Below are 19,527 nucleotides of genomic sequence, written 5' to 3' on the forward strand. Positions count from 1 at the left end.
CAAAGGAGGAAACCCAGCGTTTGGTGACGTCCATGGCTTCCAGTCTTTTTCCAGTCATTGCCTGAAAAGGATTCTCAACAAAGCATTAAAAATGAACATTTTATATATGGTAAAGTTATTTTGTCCAATTTCTTTTGAGCCCCTGAAACGAAGAGGCTTTGTATTAAAATGGTTGCAATTCCTAAACGTTTCACGTGATATTTTGTTCAACCCCTTTAATTAAACCTGAAATTCTACACTTCAATTGCATCTCATTTGTTTCATTTTAAATAAAAAATAGCGGCATGCAGAGCTGAAATCATGGAGATTCGATCAGTGTCCAAATATTTCCAGACCTAACTGTACATGTACATCAATTTCTGTCTCCTTACTGATCATTTTGTACTTGAATGTCAGATAATCTCCCTATAATCATGTACAGAAACAAAAGAAAAAAATCTACAATCAGAAAATAAAATGAGAACATGTAGCAGCGATAAGAGTATTTTTTAACCACTTCAAATACAGTACTTTTTTTCCCACTTATGACCAGCCACAATTTAATTTTCCTTTTCATACATGCAGAGCTTTTTGTTAATAGCACAAAGTATATCTAAAATACATTATTATTGTGTTCCACTGTCCATTATATGATTTTTATACATGGAGTATATTTTTTTACAGACTAGAAACTTTGGTTTGATAAGCAGTAGCCTTAATTTAAATTTTTATTTGTTTATTTTGCTTCATCTAGTCTTTATTTTTTTAATTTATGATACGCATTGTGTAGACCCATAAGGTCAAATGAAACCTTTAGGGGCATTTCAACAATACAATATTTTTTTTATTACTTAATTTCCCTGAATCTGGCGCTGTGATATTACCCCTCGCTACAGGGAAAATTCAGGATCCTGAGTGCATTGGAGAGCTGATTTGGGTCTGCTAAGATCCAGTAGTTCTAGCACTGTCCTGGTGTCCAGCGAGGTGCATCATAGTTGCTCCCAAAACTGTATACATAGTGCTCATTCAACGCTGTGTATACAGCGATCATTAAGGCAGAGACGGTAAGAAACTGTTTCTGTCTTCTTATATGGATCTCCATGCAGCTGCTCACTCACCGTTTCTGCAGAGTTATATGCGGACCTCCCTGACAATTTAACATGTTTGGCGATCCATCGGTACTTATTAAATAAAGAAATATATGTAAGTTATATATTCCCTTTAATATGGCAGCACTTATCTGTCACATTTGTAGTAAATAGATACAGTAACAAATGATCATATCAAATCTAATAAACTTTCTTTACAACTTCTGCTTTGGTAATATATGTCAATATTTAGGGGCTGGGAAGAAATGTTAATCAATGCATGTTATAACTTGTTATTCATAATAAACATTGTGACAGCTAATACGAAAAAGAATACTAAAATTCTAAAAATAATTGATAAATTACAATGCACAAATCAAAAAATAATATCTATTTTAACATGAATCCAAAAAAAAGATATTAAAATGGCCATATTTAATATAGAAAAATGTACTGGAAATAGAAATTATATCACGGTTTTATTTCATATGAATTTTCCAGACAAATATGATACTAAATGCTACTTTGGATGCTGTTGTTACTAGAAAAAAATAGCTCCATATACCGGTATATGGCCATATGACAGAGTATTGTAAAGTGACACACAGTGTCCCTGCGGCGTCAGCGATGTATACGACGCCATGTGCTGCTATACGGCATCCATGCTGTGTACATATTAGACATATCATAATAAACAACATTTCATTTTGAAATTCATCATATTTACAGGCAATGATGACAATTAAGTGAACCCCTGAGTCATTGTTGCTCATAATAAAAGCTATTTCCTTCCAATTGCTTTATCTGCTTCCAAATTCTAATTTGTCATTTTTGTGGTTTTTCTAATGTCTATACACATATGTTGTACATTTGCTGCTATTGTTTATTGACACTGAATTGAATTAAAGAACAAAAAACACAAAAAAATGTATTTGTGACTTCAGCAAAACTTAGGACATTAAAAACTATAAAAGTGATCGATGGTTCACCTCAATGTTTAAGAATGCACATATTGACCTTAATGCAGTGGCCATGTCCTGATACGGTCAGGTGAGAAGAGGACCTGCCACCGCTCCCGACAAGTCTGTTTTATTAAATTCTTGAATTTTCCAAGAAATTTTAAATCTAAAGAATTGATTCTTAGGATTCCTTATTACAATCTTTCTCTGTTATTCCCCCTAGAATCTATCAGACTTGTCAAAGGGGTGTGTCCCTACACAGTCTGCTATTATCAGCACCGATTGGACAGTGGTCTATCTGTAGGGATACGCCCCCAATTGATAACACCCAGTTGTGAATTTATTTATACATTACTAGGAGGAAAAAAAAAGGAATAGCACAATGTAGAGTTCCAGGGAAAGATGAAAATATAGGAACCTTTCCAAGTCTTCTTGTTTGTGGGATATACAAGAATACCCACAATCATTATCATTGCACTATCTTATTGTATCACTTTATATCACAGATCTGTTCATAATGAAAGTGAATTGCCTGCTCTCTACGTTCACCTTCTTTTCGTTGGCTGCTCTTCTACATGGAAAGAAAGATGTCATTGATCAGCTTGAAAAATGGAATTATAGAGAAGGAGGTAAATTAATTTTACATACTGTAATATGTACTGAATAAAATTTCACTGCTGGATTCTAGGTAAATTAACATTTGTTTTAACCTCAAGGCCCAGCTAGTTTTGACCTTAAAGGGGTTGTCCTGTCTTAGGCTACATGTCTGCAATCACTCTATGTGACTGCAGACTTGTGATTCCTTATAATGGACGCCCTGCGTGCTGTGAGGATTCTCTGGTGCAGGCGCCGGGAGCGGGCAGTCATGTGGTTATAAGTATGTGATTTGCATTATTCTGGCTTGACATCTCTAGCCTTGCTCAATACACCTGTATTGATTGAGGAAGCGCCCATCTAGTCAGCACATGACTGCATGTATCTGTCACGCAGGGTGTGGGAAAGACTTAGTGCAACACAGAGGGAAGAGGGAAAGAGAGCCCAAACACTAGGGAAAGGGGAGAGTGGAGACCTCCTAGTCTAGTCTAGTGTCACCCTGTCTCAACTACCGTCCCTATATTGGCTCTTCACCAATCGCCGCACACGTGCCTCGCCCTGACTTTCCCTAGCGTATGGCTAAGGCTAGGGAAGGGAGGAGATGAGCGCTAGTCGATCTCCACTAAACTCTATAGACAACAAGGGTAGACAAACAGGGGGGGGGGATTGCTTCGCTTTAGACGACTTCAGCCAAATGCGCACACGGCCTCAAGCTCCAAGTAAGACAAAGTACTGCTCTTTCTAAAGCCTCACAAGTAGTAATCAATATCGCCAGCACCTCCCTCTCAGACACACCAGGTATTTATACACTCAGGCCAGGGAGCTAATTAGCCAGAGGGAGGTAGCTGCTGGGTCCTAGAGACATATAGAGAAATAACCTCCAGCACAGAACAAAAAAGGAGAAAAAATATGTTCAAAGTCTCATATTTATTGAAAAGGAGGAGCACCAACAGATGAAGTAGCAGATATGTTGATTACAACGTTTCAGCATACATGCTTTTGGCAAGTATTATCTGCGTGGTACACGTCAGTGTGAATAAGAAAGATGTGTGATAAATCTGTCACATTGGTGTCCTCACTGGACACCAATGTGACAGATTTATCACATAACTTTCCTTATTCACACTGACGTGTTCCATGCAGATAATACTTGACAAAGGCATGTATGCCGAAACGTTGTAATCAACATATCTGCTGCTTCATCACATAGAGTATGATTAAGGTTTTTTTTACCTGAATTCCTTTGGTGCTGGGGAACATACCCCTTTGGATCACTGAGAGTCACATAGAGTGACTGCAGACTTGTACTCTGAGGCTAAACAACCCCTTTAAGGATGCATTTCTTTGTTTATATTTTTCTCACCATTGCATTCCAAGAGACTTTTTATTTTCCTCCAACTTATTAGTATAAAAGCAGATTTTTTTTTTTTATTATTTTTTTTGGGAGGGTGGGGGTAATAGAAAAAAAAATAGCAAGTGAGGCATAGATTTCTCTTGTACACCATGCAGGTTAACTTCATTCTGTAGATCAGTATGATTATGGTGATCAAGTGTTTATAATTATTATTATTATTTTTTTTTTATTATTATAGCGCTATTTATTCCATGGTGCTTTACTTGTGAAAAGGGGTATACTTAATAAAAAACAAGTACAATCATTTTAAACAATAGAAGTCAACGATAGCTACAGGAGGAGAGAGGACCCTGCCCACGATGGCTCACAATCTACAAGGGCTGGGTGAAGATACAGTAGGTGAGGGTAGAGCTGGTCGTGCAGCGGTATGGTGGAGCGAGGGTTGCTGCAGGTTGTAGGCTTGTCAGAACAGGTAGGTCTTCAGGTTCCTTTTGAAGGTTTCCACGGTTGGCGAGAGTCTGATATGTTGGGGTAGAGAGTTCCAGAGTAGGGGGGATGTACGGGAGAAATTTTGTATGCAATTGTGGGAAGAGGAGATAAGACGGGAGTAGAGAAGGAGATCTTGTGAGGATCGCGGGTTGCATGTAGGTAAGTACCGGGAGACTAGGTCACAGATGTATGGAGGAGACAGGTTGTGGATGGCTTTGTATACCATGGTTAGGGTTTTGAACAGGGGTCTCTGGGTAATGGGGAGCCAGTGCAGGGATTGACAGAGGGGAGAGGCCAGGGAATAGCGGGGGGACAGGTGGATTAGTCGGGCAGCAGAGATTAGGATAGATTGGAGGGGTGTGAGAGTGTTAAAAGGGAGGCCACAGAGAAGGAGGTTGCAGTAGTCGATGTGGAGATGATGAAGGCATGGACTAGAGTTTTTGCTGATTCTTGATTAGTGAATGTACAGATCTGGGAAATATATTTGAGTTGGAGTCGGCAGGAAGTGGAAAGGGCTTGGATGTGTGGTTTGAAGAAGAGATCAGAGTACACGATTACCCAGTGGCAGCGAGCTTGTGGGACTGGGGAGAGTGAGCAGCCATTTACTTTAATTGATAGGTTAGTTGGGGAGAAAGATGAGTTTTAGAAATCTAGCAGAGAGGAACAATGAAATAGCAGACACACATTGTGGGATTCTGGTTAGTAGGGAGGTGATATCGGGTCCACAGAGGTAGCTCTGTGTCATCAGCATGAAGGTGATACTGGAAGCCTTGGGACTCTACGAGCTGTCCCAGGCCGAAAGTGTAAATGGGGAAGAGAAGGGGCCCTAGGACTCTTGAGGGACACCGACAGATAGGGGGCAGGGTGAGGAGGTGGTGTGTGAATGAGAGATGCTGAATGTCTGGTCTGTTAGGTATGACGTGATCCAGGATAGGGCTGAGTCTGTTATGCCAAGAGATGAGAGCGTCTGTAGTAAGAGGGAATGGCCCACGGTGTCAAAAGCAGAAGACAGTTCCAGGAGGAGGAGGTCAGAGTAGTGTTGCTTGGCTTTGAGGGTTAGTAGGTCATTAGTGACTTTAGTCAGGGCAGTTTTAGTGGAGTGATGTGGTCGGAAGCCAGATTGTAAGCGGTCGAACAGGGAGCAGGAGGAGAGGTGGGAGGACAGTTAAAGATGGATGTGTTGTTCCAGTAGTTTTGAGGCATAGGGGAATAGTGATATAGGGTGATAGCTAGACAGAGAGGATGGGTCAAGGGAAAGCTTTTTGAGGATGGGTGTGATTGAGTCATGTTTAAAGCATGAGGGGAAGACGCCAGTTGTGACAAGGTCGGGTCGAGTGCACAGATGGTGAGATGTGATCTTTAGAGTAGACTGGAAAGTTGATGGTGGAAAAGCTGGTTTTGGAGGAGGGCTGAGTAGTTATGTGGAGGGGCTGTGCCGGTTGTAGGCCAAAGCTTTCTCTGATGCTATCGATCTTCTGCTTGAAGAATAAGGCAAAGTCTTCAGCTGAGACGAGAGGGAGGAGGTGCTGGGGGACGGAGGAGAGAATTTAAAGTGTTGAATAGCTGTTTAGAGTTGTGAGACAGGGAGGATATGAGAGATGAGAAGTAGGTTTGCTTTGCTGCAGTGAGTGTGGATTTGAAAGTAGTGAGGGAGTGTTTGAATGCGACGAAGTTCTCGTTGGAGTGGGATCTTTTCCATCTCCACTCAGCAACCCTGTAAGCCTGCCTCAGTTATTTAGTCAGGCTGGTGTGCTAGCGGTGCCTGTTGATTTTATGAGCTTTGGTATGTGTGAGAGGTGCGACCGAGTCGAGAGCTGCAGCTATTGTGGTGTTATATAAAGCGCCAGCAGCATCTGCATCGTGACTTATGTTTGTAAGAAGAAGAAGGGAGTCAGAGAGTAAGTGTAGATCAAGGTGTTTCTGTGAGGGTGTGCAGATTTGTGGAGTGGGGATTATGGACCTGGAGAGAAGAGGGTAGAAAATATAAGGTTGTGATCAGAAAAAGGGAGAGGTGAGTTAGAGAGGTTAGATAGGGAACAGGGTGGAGATGAGGTGAATGGCTGCGGAAGATTATTGAGCGAGGTCGAAAGAGGAAGTGATAGAAGCTTAGAGACAGCTGAGAGGGAAGTGTCGATGGGGATGTTGAAATTGCCCATGGTGACAGTGGGGATGCCAGTAGAAAGGAAGTGAAGTAGCCAGGTGGTGAAGTGGTTAAAGAAGGTGGTGGCTGGCCCTTGTAGATGCGTACACAGTGCGCCTCAAAAGAAGGGAGGGTAATGGAGGGTGGCAGTGGAATTGGGTTGAAGGAACAGTTATCTGACAGGAGAAAACCAACTCCTCCGCCATGCTTGCTGCTAAGGCGGGGGTGTCAGAAAGATAAGAAAGTGCAGTTGGAGAGGCCGGGTCAGATGGGGTGAGCCAGGTTTCAGTGATGCCAAGGAAGGAAAGTTTGTTAGTAATGAAAAGATCATGGATGTAGGAAAGTTTGTTGCAGACAAGCGTTCCATAGAGCTCCTGTTAATGGGACTGGGGAAGTGTGGGCTGGGCGGATGGGTGTAAGGTTAGAGAGGTTGGTTGCATAAAGTTGTGATAGATTGTGGATGAGAGGTTGAAGTGTCTGTGGGGATGTGGTGAGGAGGGCCAGGAATTGGAGAGATATCGCCGGCAGTGAGGAGGAGCAGAGAAAGTTTTAGCAGGTGGGAGCAGGAGAGGGCATGAGGTTACTGTCTGTATTTGGAGACAGAGGATTGTATATTGAGGAACAGTTCTGAGGAGGAGGTGAGATGGATGGGGAGGATGGAAGGAGAGATGGTCAGTTCCTTACTAGATGTAGGGATTAGGGGGGGTTGGTAAAAAGTGAAGGATTATGGGGGTGAGAGTGAAAACAAAAAGAAACATTGTTTACAGTGACTAAGTATCCAGTTACCTTCAGTTCACTTCTGGTTCAATTCTGGTATAATTCATATTTGTACACTTAAGCGATGATACACTGCAGACTTATTGATTTCTTCTATGTTTTACTGATTTCCCACAATAAAAACACTTAAAAAAAACTATGTTGATGTATTTAAAGTGGTTGTCCGCTACTCAGAAAACCCCTTTTCAATTACTATTTTTCCCCCAAGTAAAATAACTGCTATGCTCACATCCAGGGCTGGCGCCATTACAGAAGTGTTGGCACTGGCTCTTGGGGCTCTTGTTTTATTATTATTAATATTTATTATTATATCGCGATTTATTCCATGGCGCTTTACATTTGAAAGGGATATACATAGCAAAAACAATTACAGTAATCATGAACAATACAAGTCAGCGACTGGTACAGGAGGAGAAAGGACCCTGTCCGCGAGAGCGCACGATCTACAAGGGATGGGTGAGGATACAGTAGGTGAGGGTAGAGCTGGTCATGCAGCGGTATGGTGGAGCGAGCGTTACTGCAGGTTGTACACTTGTTGGAAGAGGTGGGTCTTCAGGTTCCTTTTGAAGTTTTCCACGGTAGGCGAGAGTCTGATGTGTTGGGGTAGAGAGTTCCAGAGTATGGGGATGCATGGGAAAAATCTTGTATGCGATTGTGGGAAGAGGAGATAAGAGGGGAGTAGAGAAGGAAATATTGTGAAGATTGGAGATTGCGTGCAGGTAAGTACCGGGAGACTAGTTAACAGATGTATGGAGGAGACAGGTTGTGGGTGGCTTTGTATGCCAAGGTTAGGATTTTGAACTGGAGTCTCTGGGCAATGGGGAGCCAGTGAAGGGAATGACAGAGAGGAGAGGCCGGGGAATATCAGGGGGTCAGGTGGATTAGTCTGGCAGCAGAGTTTAGGATAAATTGGAAGGGTGCAAGGGTGTTAGAAGGGAGGCCACAGAGCAGGAGGTTGCAGTAGTTGAGGCGGGAAATGAGGAGGGTGTGCACTAATGTTTTTGCAGAGTCTTTGCTGAGGAATATGCGGATCTGGGAGATATTTTTGAGTTGGAGTCAGCAGGAAGTGGAAAGGGTTTGGTTTGAAGGAGAGATGAGAATCCAGGGTTACACCGAGGCAGCGAGCTTGCGGGACTAGAGAGAGTGGGCAGCCATTGACTATGATAGATAGGTCAGTTGGGGGGGTTGAGTGAGATAGAGGAAATATGATGAATTCTGTTTTATCCATGTTAAGTTTCAGAAATCTATCAGAGAAGAACGATTAAATAGCGGACAGACATTGTGGGATTCTGGTTAGTAAGGAGGTGATATCAGGTCCAGAGAAGTAGATCTGTGTGTCGTCAGCATAGAAATGATACTGAAAGCCGTGGGACTCTATGAGCTGTCCCAGGCCAAAGGTGTAGATGGAGAAGAGCAGGGGTCCAAGAACTGAACCTTGGGGGACACCGACAGATAGGGGGCAAGATGAGGAGGTGGTGTGTGAGTGGGAGACACTGAATGTTCTGTCTGTTAAGCATGAGGAGATCCAAGATAGGGCCAAGTCCGTGATGCCAAGAGATGAGAGAGTCTGTAGTAAGAGGGAATGGTCCACTGTGTCAAAGACAGATGACAGATCTAGGAGGAAGAGGACAGAGTAGCGTCGCTTGGATTTGGCAGTTAGTAGATCGTTGGTGACTTTAGTCAGGGCAGTTTCAGTGGAGTGATGTAGTCGGAAGCCAGATTGTAAGCGGTCAAAGAGGGAGCAGGAGGAGAGGTGGGAGGACAGTTCAGAATGGACGTGTTGTTCCAGTAATTTTGAGGTGTAGGGGAGAAGTGATATGGGGCGATAGCTAGTCAGAGAGGATGGGTCAAGGGAAGGCTTTTTGAGGATAGGTGTGATCGAGGCATGTTTGAAGCATGAGGGGAAGACACCAGATGTTAGTGACAGGTTGAAAAGGTGGGTTAGGGTTGGTATGAAGATTGTGGTAAGGTTAGGGATGAGGTGGGATGGGATTGGGTCAAGTTCACAGTTGGTGAGGTGTGATTTGGAGAGTAAAGAGGAAAGTTGATCTTCCATAATGGTGGAGAAGCTGGTTTTGGAGGAGGAGGGTTGAGTAGATATGAGGAGGGGCTGTGGAGACTTTAGGAAAAAACTTTGTCTGATGGTGTCAATCTTCTGCTTGAAGAATGAGGCAAAGTCTTCGGCTGAGAGGGAGGAGGCGCTGGGGGACTGAGGACAGAATTGAAAGTTTTGAATAGCAGTTTAGGATTGTGAGACAGGGAGGATATGAGAGATGAGAAGTAAGTTTGTTTTGCAGCAGTAAGTGCAGATTTGAAAGAAGTGAGGGACTGTTTGAATGTGATGAAGTGCTCGTTGGAGTGGCACCTTTTCCATCTCCGATCAGCAACCATGGAGGCCCTTCGCAGTTCTTTAGTCAGGTTGGTGTGCCAGGGTTGCCTACTGAGTGTTCAAGCTGTGGTATGTGTGGGAGGGGTGACAGACTTGAGAGCTGCAGCTGTTATGGTGTTATATAAAGCGGCAGCAGCATCTGCATCGTGAAATGAACTTATGCCTGTGAGAGGGAGAAGGGATTCAGAGAGTGAGTGTAGGTCAAGGTGTTTGAGATTTCTGCGAGGGTGTGCAAGTTTGTTAAGTAGGGATAGTGGACCTGGAGAGAAGAGGGTAGAGAATGTAAGTAGGTTGTGGTCAGAAAGAGGGAGAGGTGAGTTAGAGAGGTTAAATAGGGAACAGAGGAGGGTGAAGATGAGGTTCAGTGTGTGGCCATCTTTGTGAGTGAGGGTGGAAGACCATTGAGCAAGGCCGAAGGAGGAAGTGAGGGATAGAAGCTTAGAGGCAGCGGAGAGGAAAGTGTTAATGGGGATGTTGAAGGCGCCCATGATGATAGTGGGTATAATATTGTTATGTCATAAAATCCCTGTGGTCAGGCAGCACTGGCTTCACTCTCCGCACCTTCGGACATAATTGACGTCTCACTTCCTCTGGATGTCCAGTTCATTTGTAACAATGTCAAGTGAACCCCGGGAGAGCCAGTGGCTCAGCACCAGAGTTAAGTATAGGTGTTATTATTTAACTTGGGGGGGCCATAGGGATTGAGAAGGGGTTGTACAAGTAGTGGAAAACCCCTTTAAAGACCCATAACTGTTTTGTTCGTACAATGTTGGGGCTCTCTGAATATTTTTTTGTTGCAGTTTATATTAGTACCATTCTGAGATACATACAACTTATTGATCACATTTTATTATATTTTTTTTGATGGTGCGATAAACAAAAAATAGCAGCACTTGATCTATATTTTTTTTTTAGGGTTTTTTTTTGTATGGCAGTCCCCTAGCATTTACAGTTTGTTGCAGACAATATAATGTAGGTCTCTTGTTTTTTTCATTTCTCATCTTAAAAATGATTTTTTTTTTCATGGAAAAGGTACATTTTTTTTTTTACATATTTTTAGTTGCAATATTGGACTTTGATGTGTGAGTGATTGCTTAATTGATTGTATAATATGCTGCAGTGTTTCTGTATTGCTGTGTATTAAAGGGAATCTATCACCCCCTGGCCCTTATCTGACCTCTAATATGGGCATACAAGTGATAGAAATGTAAATCCATACTTACCTGTATGCCCCATATTAGAGGTCGTATGTCACCCCAGGTGTGAATGCAATACAGGGGGGAAAGGTAAAGAGAGCCCAGACACTAGGGAAAGGGGAAGTGGTGACCTCCTAAAGTGGAGTAGCGTCACCCTGTCTTCCCCTACCGTCCCTATACAGCCTCCACAGCTGTCGCGATCACGTGCCTCGCCCTATTATCCCTGGCGTAAGGCTACAACTGGGGGTGGTAGGAGATGAGCACTAGTCAACCTCTGCTAGCACTCTAAAGACAAAAGGGGAAGACAACACAGGAGAATTATAACTTAGCTTTAGAAGAAACTCCAACAGGGCACACGGCTTCAAGACTCCAAAGAGGACGTGATGCTACTTTAGCCAAGCTCCAAGTAGGAATGAGTATAACTGGCGACGCCCACCTAGACAGACCAGGTATATATACACCCAGGCCAGAGGGAGGTACTCGCTGAGTCCTAAAGACAGCCCCCTATCTAGGAAGCTGTCTGCAATGCCAAACGTGGAGATCTCCTACATGCCCCTGCAGGGCGACTGTCTGTCACCTCCGACACACCCGTGACATCTGTTGCTGAGAAATGTCTTTTTATTTCTATAAGTTTCTGATGCTTGCAGGCCTGGGGACCGTAAGAAATCGCTACCTACTGTGGTAATTATAATGTTTCCCCCCTCCCCTGCATGTCACAGTGCCCGGATTTGGCCATAGCAACTGCACATCACAGAAGAAATTCAAATGCTTGAACATATGAACGTCATCTTTACATAGAAATGCGTATATTCATTCCTTTGAGCATTTATTCATTGCTTTTTCAGGCAGGTTTCGGAGTGTACATTGTGTGCACATACAATCATAGGTCTAATAGAAACCAATCAACACCATCATGGTCACCTTACAGAGGTGCCCATGGGGTAACATATGAAGTCTTCCACCTGGAGTTCTGCAAATATCTCCTCCAGGTCCATCGCAGCACCTAAAACATAGCCTGTAGGGCTGAGCAGGGCCGATTCCCCATTTTGCTCACTATACACAAGAGGGCGCTATCACTCCAGGCACACATACAGAGCAGCAACCCCAGCTCCTACCCACATAAAACCCTGCTGTGCCGGAGCCCAGAGCAGGCCAGGAACTCCGGCAGCCAGTCCAGCCAAAGTCAGCAACACAGCCTGACAAAAGGCCACATAAAGGGGACCTCAGAGAGCTGCCAGAAGCAATACATAAAGGGATGGAAAAGTGAACTAGAGAAAGCGCAGAAACTCACCATCAACATGGCACTGCAGAGAGAGTACACTTTGGCCCCATATCTGGTGAGGTTACACCACCCCAAAGACAGGCAGACCCTGAGTCTGTACAGACTGAGTGCCCACAGCCTAGAGGTGGAAAAATGGCGGCACCGACAGGCATACGAGCCGCGGGAGAATAGACTTTGCCAGCACTGCCATCAGGGGGCCCTGGAGGACAAGGAGCACTTCTTGCTGCACTGCAACAAATACTCAGCAGTGAGGGTCTCCCATTTCCAGAGACTCTCCACTCACATTCCAGACTTCCCATCCATGGACGAGGAAAGGAAACCCCTGTCACGTTTATTTTTTCTTGCTTTGGCAACACTAATTGTATTTTGGTCCTGACAGAAAAGACTATTTGTATTGTATTATATTGTATTATAAAGCCAAGCCAGCTCAAATCTTGACTGCTGCAGCTGGGTGTTCTCCGTTATATGCAGTATTAGGGTCAAGACTTGCTGCGATCATACAAGCTTGCATCATACAAGCCCATGCAAATATGAAGGACTACTTTAAAGAACACCAATTCACACCTTACATTTATGGGTCTGGGCAGGAAGAAGTTAGGTATCATGATGACATTATTTCTTTTATACACAATAGATAAAGCTTTGGATCCATTCATGATTAACATACTTATTTTCTTCTCATTTTAACATTTCTTGTGTGCATTTGTTCTTACCACTAGAGGGAGCTTGCAATGTGTGAAGAAGCCTTTTGCATTAAAGTGATTGTATCATTAGAAAATGAAATATTGTTTAAATCAGGTTTTTGTGTTTAAATATATAAAATTTGGGCTATGCTTTATTATATCACAATTTGTATTAAAAATATAAAATAGAAATGTTGAAATTTTCACACTGTGACATTTTTAGACTTGTTTCAGTAAACAACACATGAACATAGCCACAATTTTCAGACTCTGACCCCATCTTTTGTATTGGAGCATCCAATGAATGTGCACAAAGGTCATTGTGAAGGGAGGGGGAGCAGGTCAGCTGTGACATGCCTATTGTGATTGGTGGATCCTGTGTTATCAGCTCTGTATAGAGGTGTTACCTGTAATTGTAATCCTGCCTTTGATGATAAGAAATCTGCTGAAAACTCTTCCTGGTGAAAAGACAGGAAGTATGAGTCTAAAATAGCCCCAGTGGCCAGTGTGAAAATTGCAAGATAACTAATTTTGTTTTGTTTTTTTTAATAAAGTTTGCGATGTGGAAAAAAAATGTTGACTTTTTTTTCCTAAAAATAAATGTAACACAAAAAGCTGATTTAAATAATAGATTATTTTCTGTTAATAGCTTCCCATTAAGTTTAATTAACTTTTAAGAAAAAGAAAGGCATGAATATGGCTGCTTCGTCATGTGTTTTTGTTTGGTTTTACATTTTTTTATTGTTTCTAATGTAAAACTAGTAAATTATAGAAGAACCTACAGAATCTCATGCTTGGAAGAGAGAGGGTCATATTGTGTTCCTGGTATAGATTAGATAAGGGCTTTTTATCTTACTGTAGGTTAGTTTTTATTTACTAACCCAGACCCCTATGGCAGGTCAGCAGATCCAATCTCTTTATTTCTTTTCTCCTTTTTAGCAGGGAACGTAAACCTCCTTGGAACTCGTAGCATAACCAGAACCCTAGAGAAATGGGGGAATGAAATCTTTAGTGAAGGAAAGAACGTCCTGATGTACCAACCCCAAAGTCTCCTTCCAGATTACACTGGGTATCAATGTCTTCCTGTTTTCACAATTTTGCACATTAGTTTTGTGAATATTAAGTGGATGAAATAAAATTGTCATCTGAAATTTTGGAAAAAATGTAAGGTGTAATTGTTTATTACATGAACTGAAAAGGAATCTGTCAATCCAGACCATGGGCAGCATGAATCAGAGGCGGCGTGTGATGGCAGCCAGGTATGTTGTTCTCTGAAATACATCGGGGATCGGTGAAATGAGTCAGATGCAGCTTCTCCCCTCTCCAGATGATTGGCAAGCCTCTCCTTATGTACAGACCTGTCAATCACCTGGAGTTTGTCGGGGATAAGCGGCATGGGACTCATCTCGTCTCCACTGTCCGTCTCTTGAAATGATGTTTTCTCTGAAATGTCGGAATGCATTTCAGCTACAAACATACCTTGATGCAATCACACAGCCAGGTACTAATTCATCGTGCCTGTGGTTTGACAGAATCCCTCTAAATTACAGCTGTATTTGTGAATGTCAACACTTTCCACCCAAACTGCTCACATTGCCTTGACTTCCATCTAAGTACTGATTTATGATTATTATATTCATATCAAACATGGATTCATTTAGTGACTAAACAAAAAAAAGTTTGTTTTCTATTCTATAAGGTTAGGGAACTTTCAGGCCATGTGCCCACGTAGCGTTTTTGTAGCGTTTTTACGGCCACGAAAATGCTTGTAAAACCATCTGCCATGCAAAGCAATGTGAGTTCGGATGTGCTGTGCACATGATGCGCTAATTTGCGCGCCGAATTCGCATTGCGTTGCAAAACGCAGCATGACAATTTCTAACGCGATTACGCTGCAAATTCGCGGCCATTGAGGAACATTGAAATGCGGCAAACCAGCAGGTATATGTGGATTTGCTGCGTTTCAATTAAATTCAATGCCCGCGAATTATGCGTTATAATCGCGGTGCGTGTGGTACCCAGGATGAAGAGGAGACTACAACTCCTCCTCATCCCGGCTACCACGCGGTGAAAAAAAAAAAAAAGTTAAAAATAAAAAAAACCTGTATACTCACCTCTCCGGTCTTCTCCCGGCCGCGTCCTCTCTCCTCGACGTCCCGCGGTGTACTTGCAGGACCTGCGGTGACGTCATTTGGTCAGCTGATGGTCACGCGACCGCTGACGTCAGCGGTCAGGTGATGGTCGCGTGACCATTAGCTGATTAAATGACGTCACCGTAGGTCCTGCAAGTACACCGCAGGACGCCGAGGAGAGAGGATCGCCACCGAGAGCAGACCGGAGAGGTGAGTATACAGGTTTTTTTTATTTTTAACTTTTTAATTCTTTTTTTTTTTTTTTTTTTTACTATAGATGCAGCATTTAAAGCAGCATAAGTTGGTCACACAATATAAATCACTGCCGGTTGCATGGATTTATATTGTATGACCAACTTGTCAAGCACTTTTCCAAGTGATGCTCAAAATTGCTTGGAAAAGTGCTTGAAAAAACACATGCAAAAACGCTGAAAAAACGCTTGTCTCTGGCAGAAAAAAAGCATGTAAATCTGCATGCGTTTTTTTCTGCCAGAGAGAGGCAAAAACGCTCTGCATCAAATCTGCGATGTGGGCACATAGCCTAAAACTGCATTGTGCAGCATCCATTGGAGGCATACATGTAGCGCATACATGTCAAACTCTGCCCGGGGGCAAAATCTGGCCTGGAGGGTGGTTATATTTGGCCCGCGACACTAGAACAGCCACCCCTGTGTGGGGCCCATTATTCTGTATGGAGGACTATGTGGGGCCCATTATACTGTATGGAGGACTATGTGGGGCCCATTATACTGTATGGAGGACTATGTGGGGCCCATTATACTGTATGGAGGACTATGTGGGGTCCATTATACTGTATGGAGGACTATGTGGGGTCCATTATACTGTATGGAGGACTATGTGGGGCCCATTACACTGTATGGAGGACTATGTGGGGCCCATTATCCCATTATTCTGAATGGAGGATTATGTGGGGCCTATTATTCTGTATGGAGGACTATATGGGGCCCATTATTCTGTATGGAGGACTATATGGGGCCCATTATTCTGTATAGAGGACTATGTGGGGCCCATAATATTGTATACTGGTTGGCCCGTATTCATTGTCCAAGTTTTTCATTTTGTCCCTCTGTGTGTTTGAGTTTGACATTCCTGATCTAGAGGATATCCTAAGATGTAAACAGATGTCACTGTATAGGCCTATAGTGCCATATTTCACCCATAGTCTTTAATGTTACTAAAAAGCATTTATACTAGATGCCTTAATATGGAATAGTTCAGCATAGTTCAGCATGTTTGACATATAGATATGTTTTAAGCACATACTGGAAAACACAGTGTGAAAACAACAAAGCACCTACCATAGAAATAGAATATATATATTTATTTTACTCACTTATATAGTGCTTTATAGACATCATCATCACTGTTCCCATTGGGGGTAACAATCTACATTCCCCATCAAGTATGCCTTTGGAGTGTGGGAGGAAACCGGAGAACCCAAAGGAAACCCACACAAACACAGTGAGAACATACAAATTCCTTGGTAGTATCTGAACCCAGGAACTATAAGGATTCAGAAGTCACATTGTGCTCTGTCAGAAATAATTTTCAACCGTATACGCCTTAGTGGAGGTGCGCACCAAGACACAGTTGACTATATCTTGGTGCCTAATTTAACAAGGTGTATAATGATGTACAACAGAGCACACTGTGGCTTCATCTCAATCATTACAGTTAATGGCCTCATCAGCAGCATACGCACAAATCTTCTTTTATGGGGCTTCGGACGTGAGCCCCAATGTAGCCACTGAACGTATGCTAAAACTATGTTAACACAGCCTTACTGATAATTTCTCATAGGAACTTAACATTTAGGCCATGGCCCCACTATCAGTATTTGGTCAGTATTTTTTCTCAGGAGTGGGAGCCAAAACCAGGTGAGGAACAATCAGAGAAAAGATATAATAGAAACAAGTCACCAATTCTGCATTTATCACCCACTCCTGGTTTTGGCTCCCACTCCTGACAAAAAATACTGACTGAATACAGATAGAGGGGCCTTGGCCTTAAAGGGTTTTCCACCACTTTGATATTGATGACCTATCCTCAGGCAGTGGTCGCTGATCAGTGTGATGGAGTGGTGGTACTTCGCTCCACACACTGTTTACATCCGGCTTCTGTAAAAACCTAATCGGTGGGGAAACTGGGTGTCAGAGCCCCACTTATCTGATATTTAAGACCAAACTTTTAGATTGGTGATCAGTATCAAAGAGGTATATTCACAGTATAAAAAAATGATACATACATGGTACATATATGCACATCTTCATACATTATATATGCACACCATATAAATACATATGTACCACATTATGGAGCACAGGAATACACAAGGTCTTAGCGCTATCACATGCCACAGGCAGTTTATACTGGTCTAAAAATATTTTTTTCAAAATGTAAAATACACATGGATTTATAGAAATATTGTTCAAATATTTGGAACCTCCTATTGCAAGTGTATGAAGAAGTGTGGTTGTGGACTATAAGAACATATTACATTTTACAGGAACATTTTTGTTCTGTTTCTTCTAGTATTCGCTCCTTTGCTGAAGCTGTTGATGACCTCCTCAGAGATGTCAATTCTCTGAAAAAACGGCTTAGTGAATTAAATGACCGTCTGGATAGTATCAATAGAGGTGTCATCAGGATGAAGTTACGTATGGCACCTAAGAACCCTGCAACTTATCAAAGAAGTCTACGTGCTTTTCCCCAGAGGCAAGAAAAACTCACCCACCCTCCTAACCGGCCATTCAGTGTTAAGAGGAGAGTATATATCAGAAGACGGAAAATAAAAGCCTAGTGCTGAATCCCAGTTATAATGTAATCAGCTCCAATCCTCATACATGCTATTTTTTATAAAACAACAATATACATTATATTCAGCATATGAAACACAAAGAATAAAATATTGATCAGAATTCTTGCACTATTTTAGGAGTTGAACATATTTGAGAAGCAACAATGCACAGATTATCAGCCAATGATATAATATTTGGAACCTGTATGACAAGAGGTACTCATGCCCAGGGCAAAGTTTCACCTTTTGTAATTTCTCGTTCACACGCACTTTTTCTGCTTTATTAAACGCTTAAAGAAGACCATGTCATCTTAAAAAAAAATCCAGGGCTAGCCCCATCTCTCTGGGCTATCATCGAGCTAATCTAAGTATAGAATTCACATTATGCCATGTTCACCGTCTGCTCCTGTACAATACCCTGACTGACCGATATCTGGTGCTATCTACATCATTATAGCTGCCTGTGTGGTTTTACATAATTGTAAGCTGGAGTCTAGCAGAGCTAAACTCTTCTGCGCTCCTCCACAATGAAGCTTGTTGTAAGTGTGGCACCCCTGAGGGTTCAGTCGCCATAGAGGTACTGCACCTCACCCAGAGGTGTGGTGTCTCCTTCTCTCAGGTAAGGAGGGAGTGCTGCCCAGAACCCCAACACCTGCATCCAACACTACACTGCTCCAGGCCAGCTGGAAGGGCAAGATGCAATGTGTTTCCTGCTGAGCCCTGTCCCTGGCTGGAGTGGGGGGAACCCAGAGGTAGGGGGAACCAGTAGTGGGTGTGGGTGGAGGAAGCAGTTCAGGGGAGCACTATAGAAGGAGGCATATAAAGGGAAGCCATCTTAGGGTGGCAGTGCAGTAAGAGAGAGAAGTCAGACAGGGAGCAGAGTCTCTTTAGGAGCTCTGCTCCACAAGTAGGGCCCAGTCCTAGAGGCCCAGGTGGGGAGCAGAGGAGTAGGCTCCGATCTACAGAAGGGATCCTAGGGGGTACGGCAAGTGCAGGACGGCACCCGTACGCCCCGCATCTGTCAGAAGACAGAGGGATCGTAGGCCGCAAGAAGGGGACCGGCCCCTGGTCCAGCCGTGTAACTCCAAGTTTCAGCTGGGAAAACAGGAGGCTTCTGGCTTATATAGTCAGTTGCCGAAGCCTCATTCTAATCCCCGTGAGGGTCAAGCAGGTCTGGGAACTCCGACGAGACAGGAGGGACTTCAGAGCACCTGAGCGGGATTGAGAGTGGGAAGCACAGGGCAGGAGGGAGAAAGACCCAGCATGAAGAAGGTCTAGCTAGGAACACAAGAAAGTGGGGTTCTGCCAGGTACTCCTAATTTGCCTGAGGAAGTGCTGAACCCCTGCCTGGTAAACGCAGCGCGACGTGGGAGGCTGACACCTGTACAGTGCACCAGTGGAACTGTCATAAGAACTGTGAGTAAAAACTCGGATGACTGCACCGCACTGCCTCTGTCCCTTCTTTCATCTGCGCCATCTCTCTCTCCCGGCATTACAACGCCCAGCGCAACCCACACTACCTACACTGCCCTGGAGCTAGCTCTACTTGTGGAGAGCCACACCATCCCTGCTGCCGTAACACCAGCTCCAGAGGACTGCTCCGCAGCGGCGGCTCCCTTTGGCCGCAATCCACAGGTGGCGTCACGA

General features: G+C 43.3%; 1 protein-coding gene across 1 annotated transcript in view; it reads left to right on the forward strand.

The window, feature by feature from the left end:
• Positions 1-19,321, forward strand: part of LOC141157730 (uncharacterized) — a 125,126-nt gene extending 105,805 nt beyond the window's left edge. Inside the window, exons 2-4 of the mRNA XM_073645275.1 lie at positions 2,533-2,655; positions 13,870-13,999; positions 17,616-19,321. Coding sequence (XP_073501376.1) covers positions 2,533-2,655; positions 13,870-13,999; positions 17,616-17,883 — 521 coding nt within the window. The 3' untranslated portion in view covers positions 17,884-19,321. The remainder of the gene's footprint in view (positions 1-2,532; positions 2,656-13,869; positions 14,000-17,615) is intronic.
• Positions 19,322-19,527: the final 206 nt, after the last annotated feature.

Source organism: Phyllobates terribilis, unplaced genomic scaffold (genome assembly GCF_046119375.1).
Source record: "Phyllobates terribilis strain yellow unplaced genomic scaffold, ASM4611937v1 Scaffold_8__6_contigs__length_399053987, whole genome shotgun sequence".
Taxonomy (NCBI): Eukaryota; Metazoa; Chordata; class Amphibia; order Anura; family Dendrobatidae; genus Phyllobates; species Phyllobates terribilis.